This window comes from Halichoerus grypus, chromosome 1 (genome assembly GCF_964656455.1).
Source record: "Halichoerus grypus chromosome 1, mHalGry1.hap1.1, whole genome shotgun sequence".
In the NCBI taxonomy this organism is placed as follows: domain Eukaryota; kingdom Metazoa; phylum Chordata; class Mammalia; order Carnivora; family Phocidae; genus Halichoerus; species Halichoerus grypus.
The window spans coordinates 368,624-386,879 of NC_135712.1; the positions used below are offsets into that span (position 1 = coordinate 368,624).

At 50.6% G+C, this 18,256-nt stretch overlaps 1 protein-coding gene across 6 annotated transcripts in view; it reads right to left on the minus strand.

The window, feature by feature from the left end:
• The window catches only part of PCNT (pericentrin), a 124,761-nt gene that overhangs the window by 29,534 nt on the left and 76,971 nt on the right, over positions 1 to 18,256 (minus strand). For 5 of the 6 annotated variants that reach the window (XR_013448334.1, XM_078072449.1, XM_078072794.1 and 2 more), the window contains 10 exons: positions 18,040 to 18,156; positions 17,918 to 17,938; positions 17,001 to 17,207; positions 13,938 to 14,108; positions 13,550 to 13,702; positions 12,447 to 12,539; positions 10,862 to 11,038; positions 9,176 to 9,337; positions 2,655 to 3,368; positions 1,735 to 1,837 (listed from right to left, as the gene is read on the minus strand). Coding sequence is in view for 5 of the 6 variants with exons in the window: in XM_078072449.1 (XP_077928575.1) it covers positions 1,735 to 1,837; positions 2,655 to 3,368; positions 9,176 to 9,337; positions 10,862 to 11,038; positions 12,447 to 12,539; positions 13,550 to 13,702; positions 13,938 to 14,108; positions 17,001 to 17,207; positions 17,918 to 17,938; positions 18,040 to 18,156 (1,918 nt within the window). In the remaining variant the exon portion in view is untranslated. The remainder of the gene's footprint in view (positions 1 to 1,734; positions 1,838 to 2,654; positions 3,369 to 9,175; positions 9,338 to 10,861; positions 11,039 to 12,446; positions 12,540 to 13,549; positions 13,703 to 13,937; positions 14,109 to 17,000; positions 17,208 to 17,917; positions 17,939 to 18,039; positions 18,157 to 18,256) is intronic. The other variant, XM_078072074.1, reaches the window with a different exon arrangement.

Below are 18,256 nucleotides of genomic sequence, written 5' to 3' on the forward strand. Positions count from 1 at the left end.
AAAGGTTCTTTAACAAATAAGAACAAAAGTACAAAGAAATGGAAACAAAGTGAGAAAATAAGAACATCAGTCCAGTGATTAACAGGAAGTACAGCAAGATGAGAGCCAGGGGGCAGTACCCCAAGGAACAGTGAAGACCTATTCAGGATGAAGGACGTGCCCAGGCGCGTGGCGTCACGTGGCGGCCACGGCGCTCTGTGACACCAGGCTCTGGGACAGTGGTCAGACGCTCTGGAGTCTGAAGGGATGTGACTTCGCACCTGTGAACTGCACCAAGCCCAAACCATCAACAAACACCAGGAAGATGCGGAAGTTCTTAGAAAACCCACCTCACACGTGCGTTTTCTGCAAATGCTTCTAGAGAACACACTACTTAAAATAAGGACCACAAAGGAGGGACAAGGGGTCTGACCCAGAAAGCGGAGACGGCATGTTCAGAAGATGACATGGGCAGCGCACACCCATGCTTGCGGACAGTGTGGGCAGGAACCGTGACGGAGAACAGGAGGGAGGCAATGAGAAAGGGAACCCAGCTGTCTGGGAGAGGACACTCAGTCCCAGAGGTTCTGCGGGAATCTGACAGGTTGCACTCAAAACGCAAACACTCTGTGGTGAGGGGACAGGGCAGGACGATGGGGCCACCTTAGAAGATGGGGAAGGGAAGTATAAGAAACTGGCAGCCAGAAGTTTAAACACGTTGCTGTAATTAGCACATGTGATTTAGAAATAAATTCCGGAACAGATTTCTCAAAATTAAATGTGGGTGTCCTCAGGGAATGGTGGTTTGGAGTGGGGGCAGCTGGAAGGCACCTTGCAGAACAGCTCGATTCTTAAACCAGACACTTACCACACAGAATAACTCAAAACTAAAATTAAAACGCTGCTGGCCCCAATGAACTTTACTTCATTGTGGTCTAGTTTTCAAAAGCACTGAACTGAGTCAATGACGACTTTTTTTAAAAAAGCCAAAACATCTCAACAGGTGATGAACTTGTAAAAAGCCAACAATTACAGAAGGACAAGGTTAGAAGGTCACGGTTTGGCAACCATTCCAATGATGACCCCGGCGACAATCACTCCTGGAGGCTAACGTGAGTGGGTCTGAGTCTGAGAAACAAGAGATCACAGGCATGGTCTCGTAACCCCCTGCCCAACACCAAGCAATAGAAAAGGAAAAATCGAACAAAACCTGGCAGACACCACTGCCAAGGGGTCCAAGCGGGACACTGCAAGCCTTGTGCCGTGATGCCCTGGGAAGACCATGGCATCGATGCGGGACACCCATGCTGACGACTCTGCTCCAGATACCCAAACGAGACGCAGAACTGCTGGAAAAGTGAGGGGCTCCCTCTCGGGGCCCGCACGGCACAGCCTCCCTCCCACACTGCAGGGCCCAGCAGCAAGGGACATCTGAATGCCTTGTACCAGCGCAGTACCCGCTCCTGTGAAGGGCGCCAATGGGACAAGTGGCAAAATCTAAGGAAGGTCTGTAGTTGAGATGCTGCCGTGGGCCACGGCGGACGTCCGGGTGCTGAGTGCGGGGTCTGAAGGTGCACAATTGAGTTTTCCAGAGTAACATGACCTCAGGCCTTCAGGTGCCACTCAGCACAGAGAGGAGATGGAGGCGGGCACGGCCAGGGTGCACCAGCAAATGCCAACCTGGGGGCCCTCCATGCTGTCCTGTTCCCTGAAACCTTAAGAGGTGGAAAAAAAAAAAAAAAAAAACTGACTCACTGTTTTCACTTCCATTGTTCTTTCCTTCAAACCCGAGAGGAGAGGATCTGGGCTTTTCTTGAGCATCAAGAGATGTTACGATAAAGTCTTCAACATCTTTCTCCTGTTCAAACAGGCAAGTTTTTAAATGGTCATAAAATAACAACCGATCATACCAGGGAGCTGAACTAGCCAGATGGAAACTTTCTAAGGCCTGAATTTATCATTTTTCCACACAGAACCCAAACAAGAGTGTTTCACGCTTGGGAACACACTGAAATCACGTGCTTCTAAGAATTTAAAGAAACCCAGCAAATATCTCAGATTAAAAAAACTTCTGTGGTAGCGTGATGGGGATATGGGTATCTCAAGTATCATGTTCCCTGAAACTTGTTTTTTATTTTCTCTAACCCAGGATATGCAAAATCTCAACATTATTCCATAAGAAAAGATACAGTCTAACTCAAAAATAATTTTTTAAATTAATTAGCATTATATGCAGAACCTATTAAATATGAACTACAACTGAAAACAAATCTAGAAAATACACTCTAGACAAAGAACCTGAATGAAAACTACACACGAAGGCGGGTTTGTGACTGTGCTTCTCGAGTGCTAGTGGGCGCACGGAGGCCTGGCCTGAGTATCTGAGTGGGACTGGTGCGTCGCACATATTTTTAGGAATAACTGAAGTCCTCTAATTATTCGTATTACAACCGACTGGGGCTGGTGCTGCAGAAAGCGGACTGTCCCTACACATGGCTGACTGGGGGCTGTCAGGTGTGCGCCCACACCGGGGCCCGGCCCCACCAGCAGATGAACCAACAATGGCTGCAACTATGATCCTGCAGCTGCTGCAGACACATTCCCATGGGGACACTCTGGGGCCCTGGGCACCCACGGACAGCAAACCAGGGCAGCATCCAGGGAAGACCACTTACCACAGCCATCCGCTGCACATGTTGGTCAGCGGAGGGAGCTCTGTCTGCAGCCAATGGAGACTCTGCCCACCTGGAGGCCTTTCCTGCTGCTGAGCCGCCCAGGGACCAAAGCACCTCCAAATGGTCAGCCTGGACAGAGGCACTGGTCCTGTCCTGCAGGGAGGCGTCCAAGCTCAGGGCATCTGAGCATGGCGTCAGGGGCAGGCTGGGCGCAGGCTCAAGAGTTGAGTCCTTCCTGACAACCTCCGGGGAGCTCCAGGAGGACAAATCCACTGCCCTGAGTGCGTTCTTCAAGGGCCCAGGCCCCTCCGTATGGGTTAGGTCATGGCAGCCAGCGTGGAAGCCTGCTTGTAAACAAAGTGATCCGTCCTGCAAGTCAACCGGATCTTCCATGGCAACATTTGACATTTCATTTTTTATCAGTGGATCCTGATTTCCACTAAGGTCAATTAGATCACACATGGTTTTGTCGCTATGAAACGCATCCACAAGAGGCGATTTGCCAGTTTCTTCACTGTGACTAGAACTATCACTCGAACTATTTTCTAAAGCATGGGAAGATGCCACCAGCTGCTGATGTTTGAAATCCTCTGTCTCGATGTTCTGGAAGTTCACAGAATACACCAGACGGTTCAACTTTTCTTGAAGCTCTTTCACCTGACTTATGAGACCAACTTTCCACAGCTGACAATCTTCCAGTAGTTTTTCCTTATTCTGCAGGTAAAAAGGAACATGCATAAAGTAAAATAATTGAATTACACATAGTCACGTCTGTCTGTCTGGTATTTATAAGCCAATTTCAGAGGCTGTCTGAGCAGTTAAGAATGAGCCTCCATGAGGAGCCCTTGGGTGGAGATTTTAAGCTTTTTCAATTCCAGGAAAGACAGACTCACACCTGAGAGCCCCTTGCCTACACGGTGACTGCTGCAGAGGACTCTGGGAAGGAGGCAGAGCAGGAAGCATCAGGAACCTGTCTTCCACCTGGGCACCAACAGCACTGGCAGAACCGTGCCTGCCCTATACAACTCTGGAGTCTGCCCAAGGCTTGCAACTTCCAGGGGGGTGGGGGGCTTGGGGGTAAACTGCAGCCAATCTGGATCACTTTCAGCTCCTCGCACAGGAGCAGTTACCCATCCCTGGACGCCCAGCCCCTTGGCAGGCTGGTGTGCACCCTTTCCTGGAGCATCTTGCACATGATGTGTGCGAGCCACAGTGGGCAAAAGGGGCTGTCCCACAAATACTGGGCACCTGTGCTCTGACTGCCGCTCCAGGCCACTGAGGAGCAAAGTGGTGTGAGGCCACTGTTGCAGCCCCTCCCCCTCTGGCTGAAGTGACCTCCGGGGGGTTTAAAGGGCCAGTGCCCTTTTTCCCACCACAGCATTCTTCTTTTTGTGGAGAACTTAAAAACCAGAACATTCAAAAACAACTGCATATATAGAGAAAATGAGAAAGTGACTGTGAGTGCCCAGGTAAAGGTGCAGACGAAGAAAATATGTGAGAAGACCTGAAGTTGATACTTCAAGCTGATCCTCGGCACAGAGACAATTAAAAAAAAAAAAGGAAAAATAACAAAAAACAGCAAGCTATGAGGAAGAAAGAGATACAGATTTCCAAACTGACATTATCAGACTCAAATGTTCAGTGTTCAAAATCAAACCACAAGAAAAAGTACCCCAAGGCATACAAGGAAACAGGAAAGTATGGCCCATTCAAAGGAAAAAAGCAAATCCAAAGGAACTGTCCCTGAAAAAGACCCAATGTCAGATCTACTAGTCAAAGATGTTACAACAATGGTCTTAAAGACATTTGAGGAACTAAAGGAAGATGTGGAGAAGGTCAAGAAAATATGTGAACAAAGTAGAAATATCAATGGAGACAATCTAAAGGAATCAAAAAGAAACTGCGGAGCTGAAAAGTACAATAATTAAAAAATTCACTAAAGGGATTCAAAGGCAGATTTGAGAAGGTGAAAGAATGAACTGAACTTAAAGACAGAATAACGGAAATGATCATGTCTGAGGAAAAAAAAAGAAAAAGAGATTGACAAAAGTGAATTCAGACTACGGGACGTGTGGGACACCGGCAAGCAGACCAACATACGCATTGTGGGAGTCCCAGAAGAGGAGAGAAAGGTGGCTGAGAAACTATCTGAGGACATAATGACTGAAAACTTCCCAGAATTGATGAAAGACACAAATATAAATATCCAAGAAACTCAACAAATCCCAAAAAAGATGAACTCAAAGAGACATACACCAAGATACGTTATAATCAAACGTATAAAAGCTAAAGGCTCTGAGTGACTTGTCACATACAAGGGCCCTCATAGCATCACCAACAGATTCCTCTTCAGAAACTGGAGGCCGGAGAACGGCCAGTCAGTATATTCAAAGTGCTGAGAGAAAAGAACAGTCAACTAAAAATCCAATATCCAGCAAAACTGTCCTTTAAGAGTGAGGAAGAAATTACGATATTCCCAGATCAATAACAGCTAAAGGAGTTTGTGACCACTACACGTGCCCTGCCAGAAACGCTCAAGGGAGCCTGCAGGGCGTCATGAAAGGTTGCCGGACGGTAACTCAAGGTCACGTGGCGAAACAAAGCGCTCAGTAAGGTAAGTGCACGCACAAGAAAAGCCAGTGTATTAGACTGTACACCTGAACTGACACAACACTGTGTGTCAAAATACTTGAATTTTTTAAAAGGTCTGTGCTGTTATGACAGTGGTGTGCAACTCCACACTTTGTTTTCATCATGATTTAAAAGACACACTTTTTAAAAATAGTCTAAAAGTTAGTTTAAGTTTGTAACTCCATGTTTTTTCTACATAACAAGAAATTAATGGATTTAAAACAATCATTAGTTTTAGGTTTTGAGGCACAAAAGTATAAAAATGTGCTTGTGACATCAAAAACCAAAAGGGGTAGGGGAGAGCTGTAAAGGAACAGTTTTTATAGTTAAGCTGGTATAAATTCAAACCACAGTGTTATAATTCTGGGTGCTAAATGTAATCCCTAACATAACCACACACACAAAAAAATAGCTATAGTGTGTACACAAAGAGAAATGAGAAAGGAATTTAAACATCTCAGTATAAAATGCCAACTAAGCACGAGAATACAGTAATGCAGGAAATTAGAACCAAAAAAAGCTATAAGGCATATAGGAAGCAAAGAGCAAAATGACAAAAAAATATGCCTCCTCATCTGTAATTACTTTAAATGTAAATGGATTAATCTTTCCCATCAAAGAGGGAGAATGGCAGAATGCATAAAAACACATGATCCTGGGGTGCCTGGGGGGCTCAGTCTGTTCAGCTCTGACTCTTGATTTCAGCTCAGGTCATGATCTCAGGGTTGTGAGATCGAAAGCCCCACTTCAGGCTCCCGCTCAGTGGGGAGTCTCCTTCACTCTCTGCCTCTTCCCCCCCCTTTTATGCTCGCATGCTCTCTAATAAATTAATAAAACTGTTAAAAGAAAAAAAAGACAGAAGCAGAGGAATGCCTCCTGACTCATGGTATGAGTCCAGCAGTACCTTGATACTAAAGCTAGAAAAAGACACTACAAAAATGAAAACTGTAGACCAATATCCCCTATGAACATTGATGCAAAAATTCTAAAATACTAGCAAAATGAATTCAATACCATATTAAAAGGATTATACACTCTAACCAAGTGGCGTTTATTCCTGGAATGCAAAGATAGTTCAATATAGGAAAACCAATCTACATGATACACCACATTAGCAAAATGAAGGAGAAAAAAATCACATGATTGTCTCAACTGGTGCAGAAAACGCATCTGACAAAGTTCAACACCCTTTCATTATAGACATTCAACATACTAAAAGAAAACTACCTTAACATACAAAACCCATACATGAAAAACATATAGCGTACATCATACTCAGTGGTGATGGACTGAAAAGATTTTCCTCTAACACCAGGAACAAAGCAAGAATGCCTGCTTTCACCACTTCTCTTCAACACAGTACTGGAAGTTCTAGCCAGAGCAATTAGGCAAGAAAAAGAAATAAAATGTGTCTCAATTGGAAAGGAAGAAGTAAAATTATCTACGTTCCAAGATAATATGATTGTGTATGTGCAAAACAAAGATTCCATTAAAAAAAAAAACCTATTAGAATTAATAAATCAATTCAGCAATGTCACAGGATACAAAGTCAACATATAAAAATCAGTTGCATTTCTACACACCAACAATGAGCAATCAGAAAAAGAAACAAAGGAAACAATTCCATTACAATAGCAACAAAAAAGAAGAAAATGATTAAGAATTCGCTGTACCAAGGAGACGAAAGTTTTGTACAATGAAACTATAAAACGTTGCTGAGACAAATTAGGGAAGATGAATAAACGGAAGCATATTTCACATTTAGGACTGAAAGGCCTAAGACTATTAAGATGTCAATACTAACAGCCATCTACAGATTCAATACAATCTCTATCAAAATTCTAAGGACGTTTTTTGCAGAAACAGAAAAACCCACCCTAAAATTCAAAGGGTCAAAACAATCTTGAAAAAGAACAAAACTGGAGGACTTGTAACTATTTGATGTCAAAACTTATAATCAAGCTACAGTAATCAAAACGGTTGGTACTGGTGGGGGGCTCAGTCAGTTAAGCAGCTGCCTTTGGCTCAGGTCATGATCCTGGAGTCCCAGGATTGAGCCCCATGTCAGGCTCCCTGCTCAGCGGGGAGTCTGCTTCTCCCTCTGTCTCTGCCCTCCCCTGGGCTTGTGCTCTCTCACCTGCTCACTCCCTCTAATAAATAAAATCTTAAAAAAAAAAAAAAAGTTAAGATGTGGGGCACCTGGCTGACTCAGTGGGTTCAGTGTGCGACTCTTGATCTTGGGGTTGTGAGCTCAAGCCCTACGTTGAGTGTAGAGACCACTTAACAAAAAAAAAATCTTTTTTTTTCTTTTTAAAGATTTGTTTTTCCATCTGAGAGAGAGAGAGTGATAAAAAAAAACATGCATGAGTGGGAGGGGCAGAGGGAGAGGAAGAGAGAATCCCCAACAGACTCTGCACTGAGCAGCCCGACACTGGGCTCGATCTCACCACCCTGAGATCACGACCTGAGCTGAAACCAAGACTCAGAAGCTCAACCAACTGTGCCATCCAGGCGCCCCAAAAATAAAATCTTTTAAAAAAAGAAAAGTGCTTAAAATGTAACTCTTAGATTATATATATTTTACCACACGCACAAAAAAGGCAACTGTCATTTCTGTGGTAATTTACTGAGAACATAAGCATTTTTTTTTTTTAAAAGGGAAAAAGGGCCTGGAAGATTCTATATGCAAACATTGAAAAATATAAAATTGTGGGGCGCCTGGCTGGCTCAGTTGGAAGAGCGTGTGACTCTTGATCTTAGGATCACAAGTTCAAGCCACACATCGGGTGTAGAGATCACTTATATAAAAACTAAAAAAAAAAAAAATTGTGATTTATGGAATGAATCTGCAATTTCCTTATCAGTGTATAACTTCTAAGAATTTGGCAATCAGCTCACAATCACAAGGCTGAGCTTTCTCTCAAGAATTCAAACAAATGTTCTTATCCCAAGGGCAGTGAGAGAAGTTTGCTGGTTACAAAGCCCTCTCCAAACAGAATTAAATGTCCTGTGGGGATTTGATAAACCTATAAAACCAGACTCAGGCATCTTCTATCAAAACCGCAGGCACGGTCCACGCACCCAGTCTGAAACCACCTGTAGAATTCAGACCTTCTCACTTTACAACAGGAACGTGGTGAGTACGGCACATCACGGGAGAGCTCCCGGGAAGGGAGAACTGTTACAGTTCTACGGTTCTACTGCCAAGCCGTGCAGTGTCTACGGCAGCAGGGTCACTGGAGGCTCAAGAGAGCTGTCGATTGAAGGACACTTTGCCACTGCACTTAGGAAACCCTCCAAACCAGCCAGCCTCAGACAGCAGCTCTATTTTCAGAACATCCCGACCCTGCAACACTTGATGTGGCCGATGTGCAGCGTTCCCAACTCAGGACAAGAAAAGCCAGCTCTCCTGCTGCTGCCTTCCTGGTGATCAGAATGTTCAAACTGTCGCATCCCAGATTACCGTGCTCTTCTCTGCTGGGAGCACAAGTCAAAATACGCAGGAAAACCCTGAGGTTCAAAAAATACCGTGAGCCTTTCAAAGTAACAGATGCTGGTGACAAAGGCCTTGAGCCACAGCACAGCTGTGTGGACAACTTGTCCTCGCATGAAAACCCTAGAGACAGGCCTTGGAGCCCGGTTAAATCCTACTTGTATCGTTACCAGACAAGTAACCGATTGCTCATTTTCCCCAGGCTGAAAAGACCACGGGAAATGTGCATTTCTAGAGAACACCTAAATAAAACGTGTAGGAAATTTCAGAACAGATCCGAAGAGACGACTGTAAGAACACAATAGAGCTGCTGTCTGAGGTAACACGCATGTCACCTCTGCAAAAATGTCAGCGACGTCTCTGCCCACGCAGCAGCACGGGCCGCGTGCCCAAGTACCTTCATCCTTCCTGGCCCTTTGCCATGGTCCTCCGTTCTCAAGGGCATCTCGTTCTTCACCAAGAGCAGCTCAGACTCCATCACGCTGTCTTGTTTGTGCAGACCCGGGTGGTTTAACGACACCGGGGCTTCGGCAGGCTGCAGATCACCATTCACTGCACTCTACGGTAAGCGGAGAAAACAACAACAATGCTCGTGAAGATAAAGCTGAAGGCACCAGAGAGTCTGATGTGCACTGAGCCCAGTCCCTGGGCTGCCTCAGACTCCCCAGGGCTCTGGAGCTGGACCCCGAGGCAATGTCCCCATTTCCTACATCATGAAGAACATCAGACCAGAGCTGTGCCCAAAGTCCTGCTGCCTGCTCACTGCTACTGCAGCTGAGGACGAGCTCCCGGCCTGGGGCTCCCAGGGCACGGCACCAGCTGGGCCACCCCACAAAGCACGGGCCAAGAGGAGCTGCTCACAGCCTGGACATGGCACAGGGCAGCAGGCAGCGAACCCCAACTTCTACTCGAAACCAAAGTGCAGCATGTCCCAAAATGAAATGAGCTTACCATGTTTTACACAGGAAATCAGTGTTAAAAAAATAGAGCAACTGGTTAGAACTCAGGAAAATCCAGGGAGCCTGTGTAACACAAAGCCATCTCATCCAATGTTCCCAGTCACGGGACTCTGAAAACCTTAAACAACTTACGACAGTCAGTTTAAAGCTGTATGAAACAGTGAAACCCCCGCTGCGATTTCACCGTGTACACCACGTTCTGAGACTTGAGGTTCCACGGACCCTAACGCACCCGGGAGCCACGAGCTTCAGGTTCACCTCTACCACAGCAGGAGCCTCCCCACGGACACCGCATCCCCCGCTGCCTACCACAGAAAGGACGCGCTTTCAAATTTAAAGAGGAAAGGGGAGGAACAGTAAGTTCTCGAGAGAACCTCCAACCCCCTGGTCTAGCCCCAGTGCTCGGCCACCCGTGGCCTGGGTCAGCGCCTCTTACGGGGTCTCCCTGTGTATGCCCCCACCCCCCAGCACGCCGCAGCTCCCTATGCACAGACGCTTCACCTCCGGCAAACCAGCAAGAGGGGGCCTCCGACATGGTCATGGGAGCCTGCTGGCCACATCCTGCTGCGACTCTTCGTCACACGCGGCCTCCTCAGCCCTGGGGCCCCGTCCCTGGAGCTACCCTCCACGCAAGGGTGCAGGCGGGCCCCCCACGCCTGCCGCTTGCCCAGCCCCTTCTGGCAGCTCGGGAACCGCTGGTTCTGCACCTGCAGCTGGCCGCTGAGGCGGACACACTGCGCTTGGAGCCCCTGCAGCTCCGGGGGCTCATGCTCAGCGGCCATGGCGAGGCAGAAGCGGGAGAAGGCCATCACGATGGTCTCCAGCTCAGCAGAGTGGGCCAATTTCTGCTGCTTCATCGCGTCACTCGCTAAGTCCCTTTCTGCGACCTTGGCCTCCTTTGCCTGCAGGGCAGCTCTGAAGGTGTGGATCTGGGAAGCCAAGCCCTGGACCTCAGCCTCCCGGAGGGCCGCGCTGCACTCCAGCTCGGCCCACTGCCTCGCGGCGGCCTCCTCTGCAGCCCGCAAGTGCTGCGGCAGGGCCTCCAGGGGGAGCCGCCGACCCACCGCCCCCGCCGCCGCCCGTGCCTCAGGCCCCACGGCGGGGTCGCCCAGCAGCCCGCTAACCTCGGCCCCGTGCACCGCGGGCCCCCCGCGCGAGAGCTCTCTCTGCAGCCTCTCAATGACTTCGTGGAGCTGCTCCACCTCCTCTGCCTTCTCCCTCTGCAGACGTTGCTGGTTGTCTCGCAAGTTCTCAATGATGGATCTCAGCTCCTCGATCTCTGAGCTTCTGTCACACGGGACCTGAGGAAAAAGCACATTCAGGCGCGAAAAACACGTTTCACCTTCAGAACGTCCCTCCTCCAGCTTGCCAGGACTTCACAGCTGTGGGAACGTTTACTTCTTGCCAACACCCAGACGCTGCCCCCCAGCTCCGTCAGGTGCACAGCCGCCGCCTCACCACCTGCTCGGACACCTGGTCACACGCTGTGCGTCCCCCACCGCGGGTGGGCAGCGCAAACTGGCCGCTTCCCCGCGCACCTCCGCACGAACGCCGCCACCTTTAGAAGGTACGCTTTCTTAATGCTAAACGGGATAAATTACAGATAGAAATTACTAACAGGAGATTTTGGGGGTCATTCCAACACTACAGTAAGAGTGAAGTAAGGAAACCAGGCTCGGGACCGAGCCAGGCGCTCGCGCTGTGCCACCCCAGACCTCGGAGTGTGCGGTCACTCGTGCCCTGAACGCCATCCTCAACAACTGTAAGGAAAGAACCGTTGTTATACATACTTTGAAGATAACACAACCGAAACTCAGATGTTAAGTATCCAGTAGAGACTGCAAAGACAGGAAACGGAAAATCAGACTGAAACGGTTATCGCCAGGGCTCCAAACTCCATTCTCGTCAGACTATACCACCAACAGCGACAAACCCACTGATGCTCCAGTTAACAACCCTCAGCCAATTTCTTACAGTCCAATGTTCACTTCCTAATAATTGAGGGTTTCTAACAATTCTTGGTTTCACTAGTACCACTTAACGCCCTTAAGTTCAAAATCAAATCTGGCCAATACTGAAAACAAAAGTAAGAAAACAGGTGAATTTCTGGTTGTGACTTAGATGGCGTCAGCGGGCCACTGCATGCACATCTGCCACATCTACGTGCTGTGTCCTGAACGGGACAGGTAGCAAAGGGAACTCTGGAGGGGGCAGCGAGCCCCTTGGCCAGCCCGTGTGCGCTGCATGCCCGGACCACTGCCAGGACTCTCCAGAGTGACTCTGCACTCGCTGCACTAAGGACACGGGATGAAAAAGCACCACAAACCAGCCTCAATCACGACACAGACATAACCCAGCACGTGAAGGTCTCCGATGGGTCCTCTGGGTTACAGGGCAGATGGGGCGGGCGAAGCCGGCGAGGGGCAACACTGGTTGCCCGAAAAAGGAAGACCGCAAAGGCTGGGAACTGAGAACACGGGTGGACACGTGGGCCAAGAGCACGCACGTCTGGTCCCCCTCTGGCTGAGGCGGTTCCTTACAACGCGGGACACTGCGGGGGTGACGAGGCCTGAGTGCCAGCCGCCCCCAGGGCAGCCAGCAGGGGTGCACGCGACCCAGCAGCGGTGTCGCAGGGGGCGCCTGTCCCTCAGCGAGCGCAGTTCCGGCGCACAACCATGGTCTGGAGCGTCCAGCCCCGGAGAGGCCTACCTCGCTGAGAGCTCCACCTTCCATCCCAGCCAGCTGCGCCTCGAGCTGTTCGCTCACACACATGATCTCCTTTTCTTTGTTTTGCAGAAACGCCTGTGGAAATACAATAACCACGCCAACAAAATGGGACTGTGGGGGTAGACCCTGATCTGGCAGACGGGAAGCACCCCAACAAGCCGCAGCTTTAAAGACTAACACTCAATCTGGAAACGGTTTCCCGTTTACTACTGACCAGGGAGGGAGTCCCACCAGGAAGACGCCTGCTGCCTGGGGTTGGCCTGAAACCCCGTTTTCACTGAGGTCACACACACAGCCTGGGAGGGTCCACATGAACCCCACGCCCTGAGTGTGTTCCAACGCCTTCAGTTCACGCACCGACAGCTGCCGGGGTACCACAGGTGAAGGCTTGGCACTGGGGCCGTTTCTTTACAACTTGTTCTCCACTAAAGCACAGTAAGATAACAGAAGATTTAAAAACAGAGTTTTTGGAGGGCGCCTGGGCAGCTCAGTCGGTTAAGCACCCGACTCTTGATCTCAGCTCAGGTCATGGTCTTGGGGTCGTGAGATTGAGCTCCATGTCGGGCTCTGCGCTCATCGGGAGTCTGCTCGATTCTCTCCTTCTGCCCCCCACACTCACTCTATAATCAATCAATCAATCTCTTTTTCATCCTGCTCTTAGCAAAGATTAACAATGAGCAGCTCTTTAATAAAAGTCACCTCTTCTAGATCGGGGTACCCTTTAATGACCCAAATTAGGTCAAAGGTGACGATTTATTTCCTCTTCACGGTTTCTGCCATCAGACAGCGCGTCTCTCCAGCAGCGTGAGTCCCACAAGCGTCCTCTAAGACCGGGCTCCCAGGGCCGCAAGCAGGACGTGGAGGATGGCGCCCGAGGGACGCAGCCTCAAGGCGGCTCTGGGCTCCGCCCCGCGGTGCACCTTCCAGAGACCTCAGAACAGAAGGCAGGCACCTCCCGAAACGGTGGCGGAGGGCCATCCTCGGTCTTCACGACATCTGCGCCACGACCCACAGCCCCAGGGCCGGCTGCAGCACGGACGTAACCAACACGCCCCCAGGTGTCTGGGTGGGCCTCCCCGGCTTACCTTCAGGCTGGCGTTCTCCTCTTGAAGTTCCCGCACCGTGACGGCAACACGGCTGCTCTCTGCGTCTAATTTCAAGTTCAGATGCAGCACTTCGTCGCTCTTACTTACTAAGTCATCTTTAATCTTTCCTAATTGTTCTTTTAAGTCCAAAACCTTTCATTGAAACAAAATATTAAAGATTATCTAATATCCTAAATCACTCAATAATTATTAAAATTACTTTAAAACATTTAAAAGTACCGGCCACGCAGAGTTATTAACGTTTCGTAACTGTTAACGTCACGCAGTACAGAATATGGCAGGCACAGACCCCCTCCCAGATCAGGTGGGTGTCCGGCCCTCCCCAGCAGCCCGAGCAGATGGAGCCCTCGGAGCCCCCGACACTTGCCTCGCTGTCCCGCTGCTGGAGCGCCCTCTGCGCCGCCTCCAGCCGGGCTTCGGGGCCCTCAGGACAGCTGCCTGCAGGAGGCACGGGGCATGTGCCCTCATCGGGTTTAGACTGCAGCGTGGACACCAGCAGCAAGTTACTCATCTGCTGCTCCCGTAAGGCCTCTTTATCCTGACAGAAAAGAGAAAAGGGGGGAGATTTATTTTAGGTAAGTATTTTAGGAATCAGGGGCCTCAAACTGTGACGTGAGTGCACAGTGTCCTCAGATCCTCTTGGCGCTCAGCCGAGCAGGCCTGTGCACGCCAGACGTGTGATCCTAGACCAGCCGTGCCCCAGAGCAGAGATCCACCTGGTGAAAGATGTGATCCAGACAGAGAGCCGCATTGTGTGCCTGTGATTCCTCCGGTAATTATTCAAGAAGATGCAAAATAGTCTCTAGACTACTGGCTATTACAAAAAAAAGGTAAAGAGCTTGCCCAAGAATAGGGTAACAGCTGACAATGACATTGTCCATCTGTATAATGCACATTAACATCTCATTAAAAAGTTTTCAAAGAACATTTACTATGAAAAAATCAGTCACAACAAATTGAGTGGAGAAGTTACTTAAGTGGTTCAACTTTGTGGAAGGGAAAAAGGCATTTTCTATACCTGTAGCATCTAATAAGCTCAAGAAATGTTTACTGAGGGAAAGAGGGAGGGATGGAGGAGGGAGAAAAGATGGAGGGAGCAGAGGTGGAGGGAGCAGAGGTGGGGGGAGAGGGGGAGGGGTGAAGGGAGGAGGCATGGAGGGAGCAGAGATGGAGGTAAGAGGGAGGAGGGATGGAGGGAGCAGAGCTGGAGGGAGGAGGGAGCAGAGGTGGAGGGAGGAGGGATGGAGGGAGCAGATGTGGAGGGAGGAGGGATGGAGGGAGCAGAGGTGGAGGCAGGAGGGATGGAGGAGTGGAGGGAGGAGGGATGGAGGGAGCAGAAGTGGGGGGAGGAGAGATGGAGGAAGCAGAGGTGGAGGCAGGAGGGATGGAGGAGTGGAGGGAGGAGGGATGGAGGGAGCAGAGGTGGAGGGAGGAGGGATGGAGGAATGGAGGGAGATGTGCAGGGAGGAGGGATGGAGGGAGCATAAGTGGAGGGAGGAGGGATGGAGGGAGCAGAGGTGGAGGGAGGAGGGATGGAGGAATGGAGGGAGATGTGGAGGGAGGAGGGATGGAGGGAGCATAAGTGGAGGGAGGAGGGATGGAGGGAGCAGAGGTGGAGGGAGGAGGGATGGAGGGAGCAGAGGTGGAGGGAGGAGGGATGGAGAGAGGAGGGATGGAGGGAGCAGATGTGGAGGGAGGAGGGATGGAGGGAGCAGATGTGGAGGGAGGAGGGATGGAGGAAGCAGAGGTGGAGGGAGGAGGGATGGAGGAGTAGAGGGATGGAGGAAGCAGAGATGGAGGGAGGAGGGATGGAGGGAGCAGATGTGGAGGGAGCAGAGGTGGAGGCAGGAGGGATGGAGGGAGGAAGGAAGGGGAAACAGGGAAGAGGACGGAGGGAGCAGGGAAGGCTGCGGGGGGCTCCGATGCACGCAGCAGCCCAGCACTGAGCTGCGCACCAGAGCCAGAACAGGAAGTGGCTAGAGCAGGGGCAGGGCGCCCCTGTTGTGCTGGGTGTCCCTCCCAAGACAGTGCTGGTCCTCCAGAAGAGCCTTGCCTTCAGTTAACTGTCCCTGTCTGCATGTTTAAGAATCAAACTCTCCTCTTGGAAGCCAGTCTTGTCTTAGGGCCAAAACTGATCCTAAAGTAAGGGTCTCCTGACCCTCACTTTTCAAGTACCCCTTTAACCTCCCGTGACGTGGAAGACACGAAAATCAGAGAAGTTCCATTCCTAGGCCAAACGGCTGGAGGGATGGCACAGGGACTGGACTGGCCACACTGCCGGCCGCCCCGAGCAGCCAGAGGAGATCCCCGAGCAGATGTGGAGGGAGTTCAAACCTCCGGCTTGAACTTCAGACACCAACATCATCATCAGTATGCCATCGAGGCACGATCCTAACGACAGTATGAAAAACTGTCCCAGGAGGATGTTTTTACTGGGGAGTTGACATACTTTCTAAATTCAAAAATTAAAATAATTATAACTAGCTCTAGGTTAATATTTAACAGTTCTTCTAAACCTAAAATCCTGACTTTAAGAGATTACCACGGACAAATTCAGACTCCTTGAGAGAAAGAAGTGCCATCAAAGGGATAAAACACGCTACTTTCCGGGGCGACTAAGAGGTTCCTAAGAGGAAATACCTACTTGGTCAGACTCCCGGCTCAGTGCTCCTAGAAGCCCCGGGAGTCCCTGAGTGAGGACTGTGACAGTGTCTGATGGCCACACCTGACTTTGCCTTAGAGGTCACCCGCGGACAAGCCGTGGGATTAGGGCTGGTCTGTCGGCTCCCCCTCTATCCCCTGACCTCCGGGGAGTGAAGCCTCCATGAAAACCCCCAAGGACTGGGGTTCAGGGAGCTCCCGGCTTGGGGAACCCGTGGAGGTGGCGCGCCTGGAGGGGGCACGGAAGCCCCACGACCCTCCCCCTGTGCCCTGCCCTCTGCCTCTCCCCATCTGGCTGTTCCTGAGTTCCATCCTTTTCTAATGAGCTGGCCATCTGGCGCGTAAACGGTTTCTCCGAGACCTGTGAGCCGCTCTAGCAAATCAACCGAACCGGAGGAGGTCACGGGAACCTCGACTGATACAACAGGACTTGTGAATGACCCCTGAAGAGACTGAGCCCCTCACCCATGGGGTCTGAGGCCATCTCCAGGTGGACGGTGCATGAACAGAGTCACAAGGCCCCCCGCCAGGGTCTGCAGGCGTGTGGGGAGCCCCCACAGCCGCCTGGTGACCAGAAGAAGGGTTGGAAGTGAAGCAAAGTGTGTGCAGCTGGGGCCGGGCAGCACAGGAGATGCGAGGGGACGCTCCCCTTAGAGGAGATAAAGCAGGGCTTGGGGTGGATGCCAGCAGAGCGCGGGCACAGCGGCCCCACCAGGAGGGCTCAGCCCCGCCAGCCCCACGGAGCCCCCAGCAAGGCACAGGCGGCTACCTGCTGCAACGCTTTCACGGCGTCCCTCTGCTTCTCCAGCTCCTCCCGCAGCTGGGCCACCTCTCTTCTGCAGCTGACATTCATCTCCTCCAGACGTTTGATTTCCTCTTCCTGGATTAACATTTGTCTGTCCGCCAACTCTTTCTTTATAACCAACTCATTAAACCCATCTGATTTCTCTCTCAACTGTTCTTGTAACAATTCAACCTAAGACAACAGAAACACTTGAGAAATACAATAGTGAAAACAGTGATCTTCCAAGAAAGCACACGCCACGGCTGAGCGAACACCGACTCCTGGCGAGCTTGTCCACGGGGAGGCGGCACCAGGAGCCGAGTGAGAGATCGTGGTGAGACTGTGACGCAGGCATTCTCTCAGGAGAGATGAAGAAAAACACGAATGCAAAATGTATTAATAAAATAAAGTTAATTTTGTCAGTAAAAAAAGCTACTGGGCAATAAAAGAGAAAAGAGCTAGGCATGGTGGCACCCCGGGCGGAGTCCAGAGTCTGGCCAGGTGAAGGTCAGTACCAGACGGGCTCCCACTGCTTGGTCCGCTTGTGTAACTGTCCAGCAAGAGGACAGGTGTGTGGGTGGGAGGGGACCCCATGTGGTGCTGTAGGCTCCACTCCTGTGGGAGTCACCCTGGGGACCTGGGTGAAGGGTGCACGGGACGTCTGTCTGACTGTTTACGCCTGAAAATGAATCCACAATCATCTCAAACTAGGCTCAATGTTTGAAAAGAAGCAGCATATCCACCACAGCCAAGCCAGGCAGGTCTGGCTCCAAGCAGAAAGAAGCAGGAAAAACAAGCAAGAAACAGGCCCGCATGCAACAGCCCTCCCATCGGTGGTGCGGGGTGGGGGCGTGGGGGGGGAGGGGGGCACGCCCACCATGCAGACCTATGATATGCCGTACCTGCTCATACAGCGGCTCCTGCTGTCATTTTCACGTACATGGAAAGAAAAAATCATTCAAAAGGTTAAGCCGGCCTACAGAACGGCTGCCAGACAGGTATTGCCCAGGGCGCGCTTACTTACATCGCTGACGCAGGGGCCCCGGGGCCGTGGCCGAGCTGCCTGTCGGAGCTGCTCCTCCAGCCTCTGGATCTCCCGCTGGAACTCTTCCCGCTCGTGTTCCCTGTCAACAGCCTGCTCCTGTTGAGAGAGAGGCAGTTGGCTTGGACATCTCAGAAGCGCTGGCGGGACACAGCACTCACTTCTCCCTCCGCAGGGAAGGGGGAAGGCATGAGGTCGG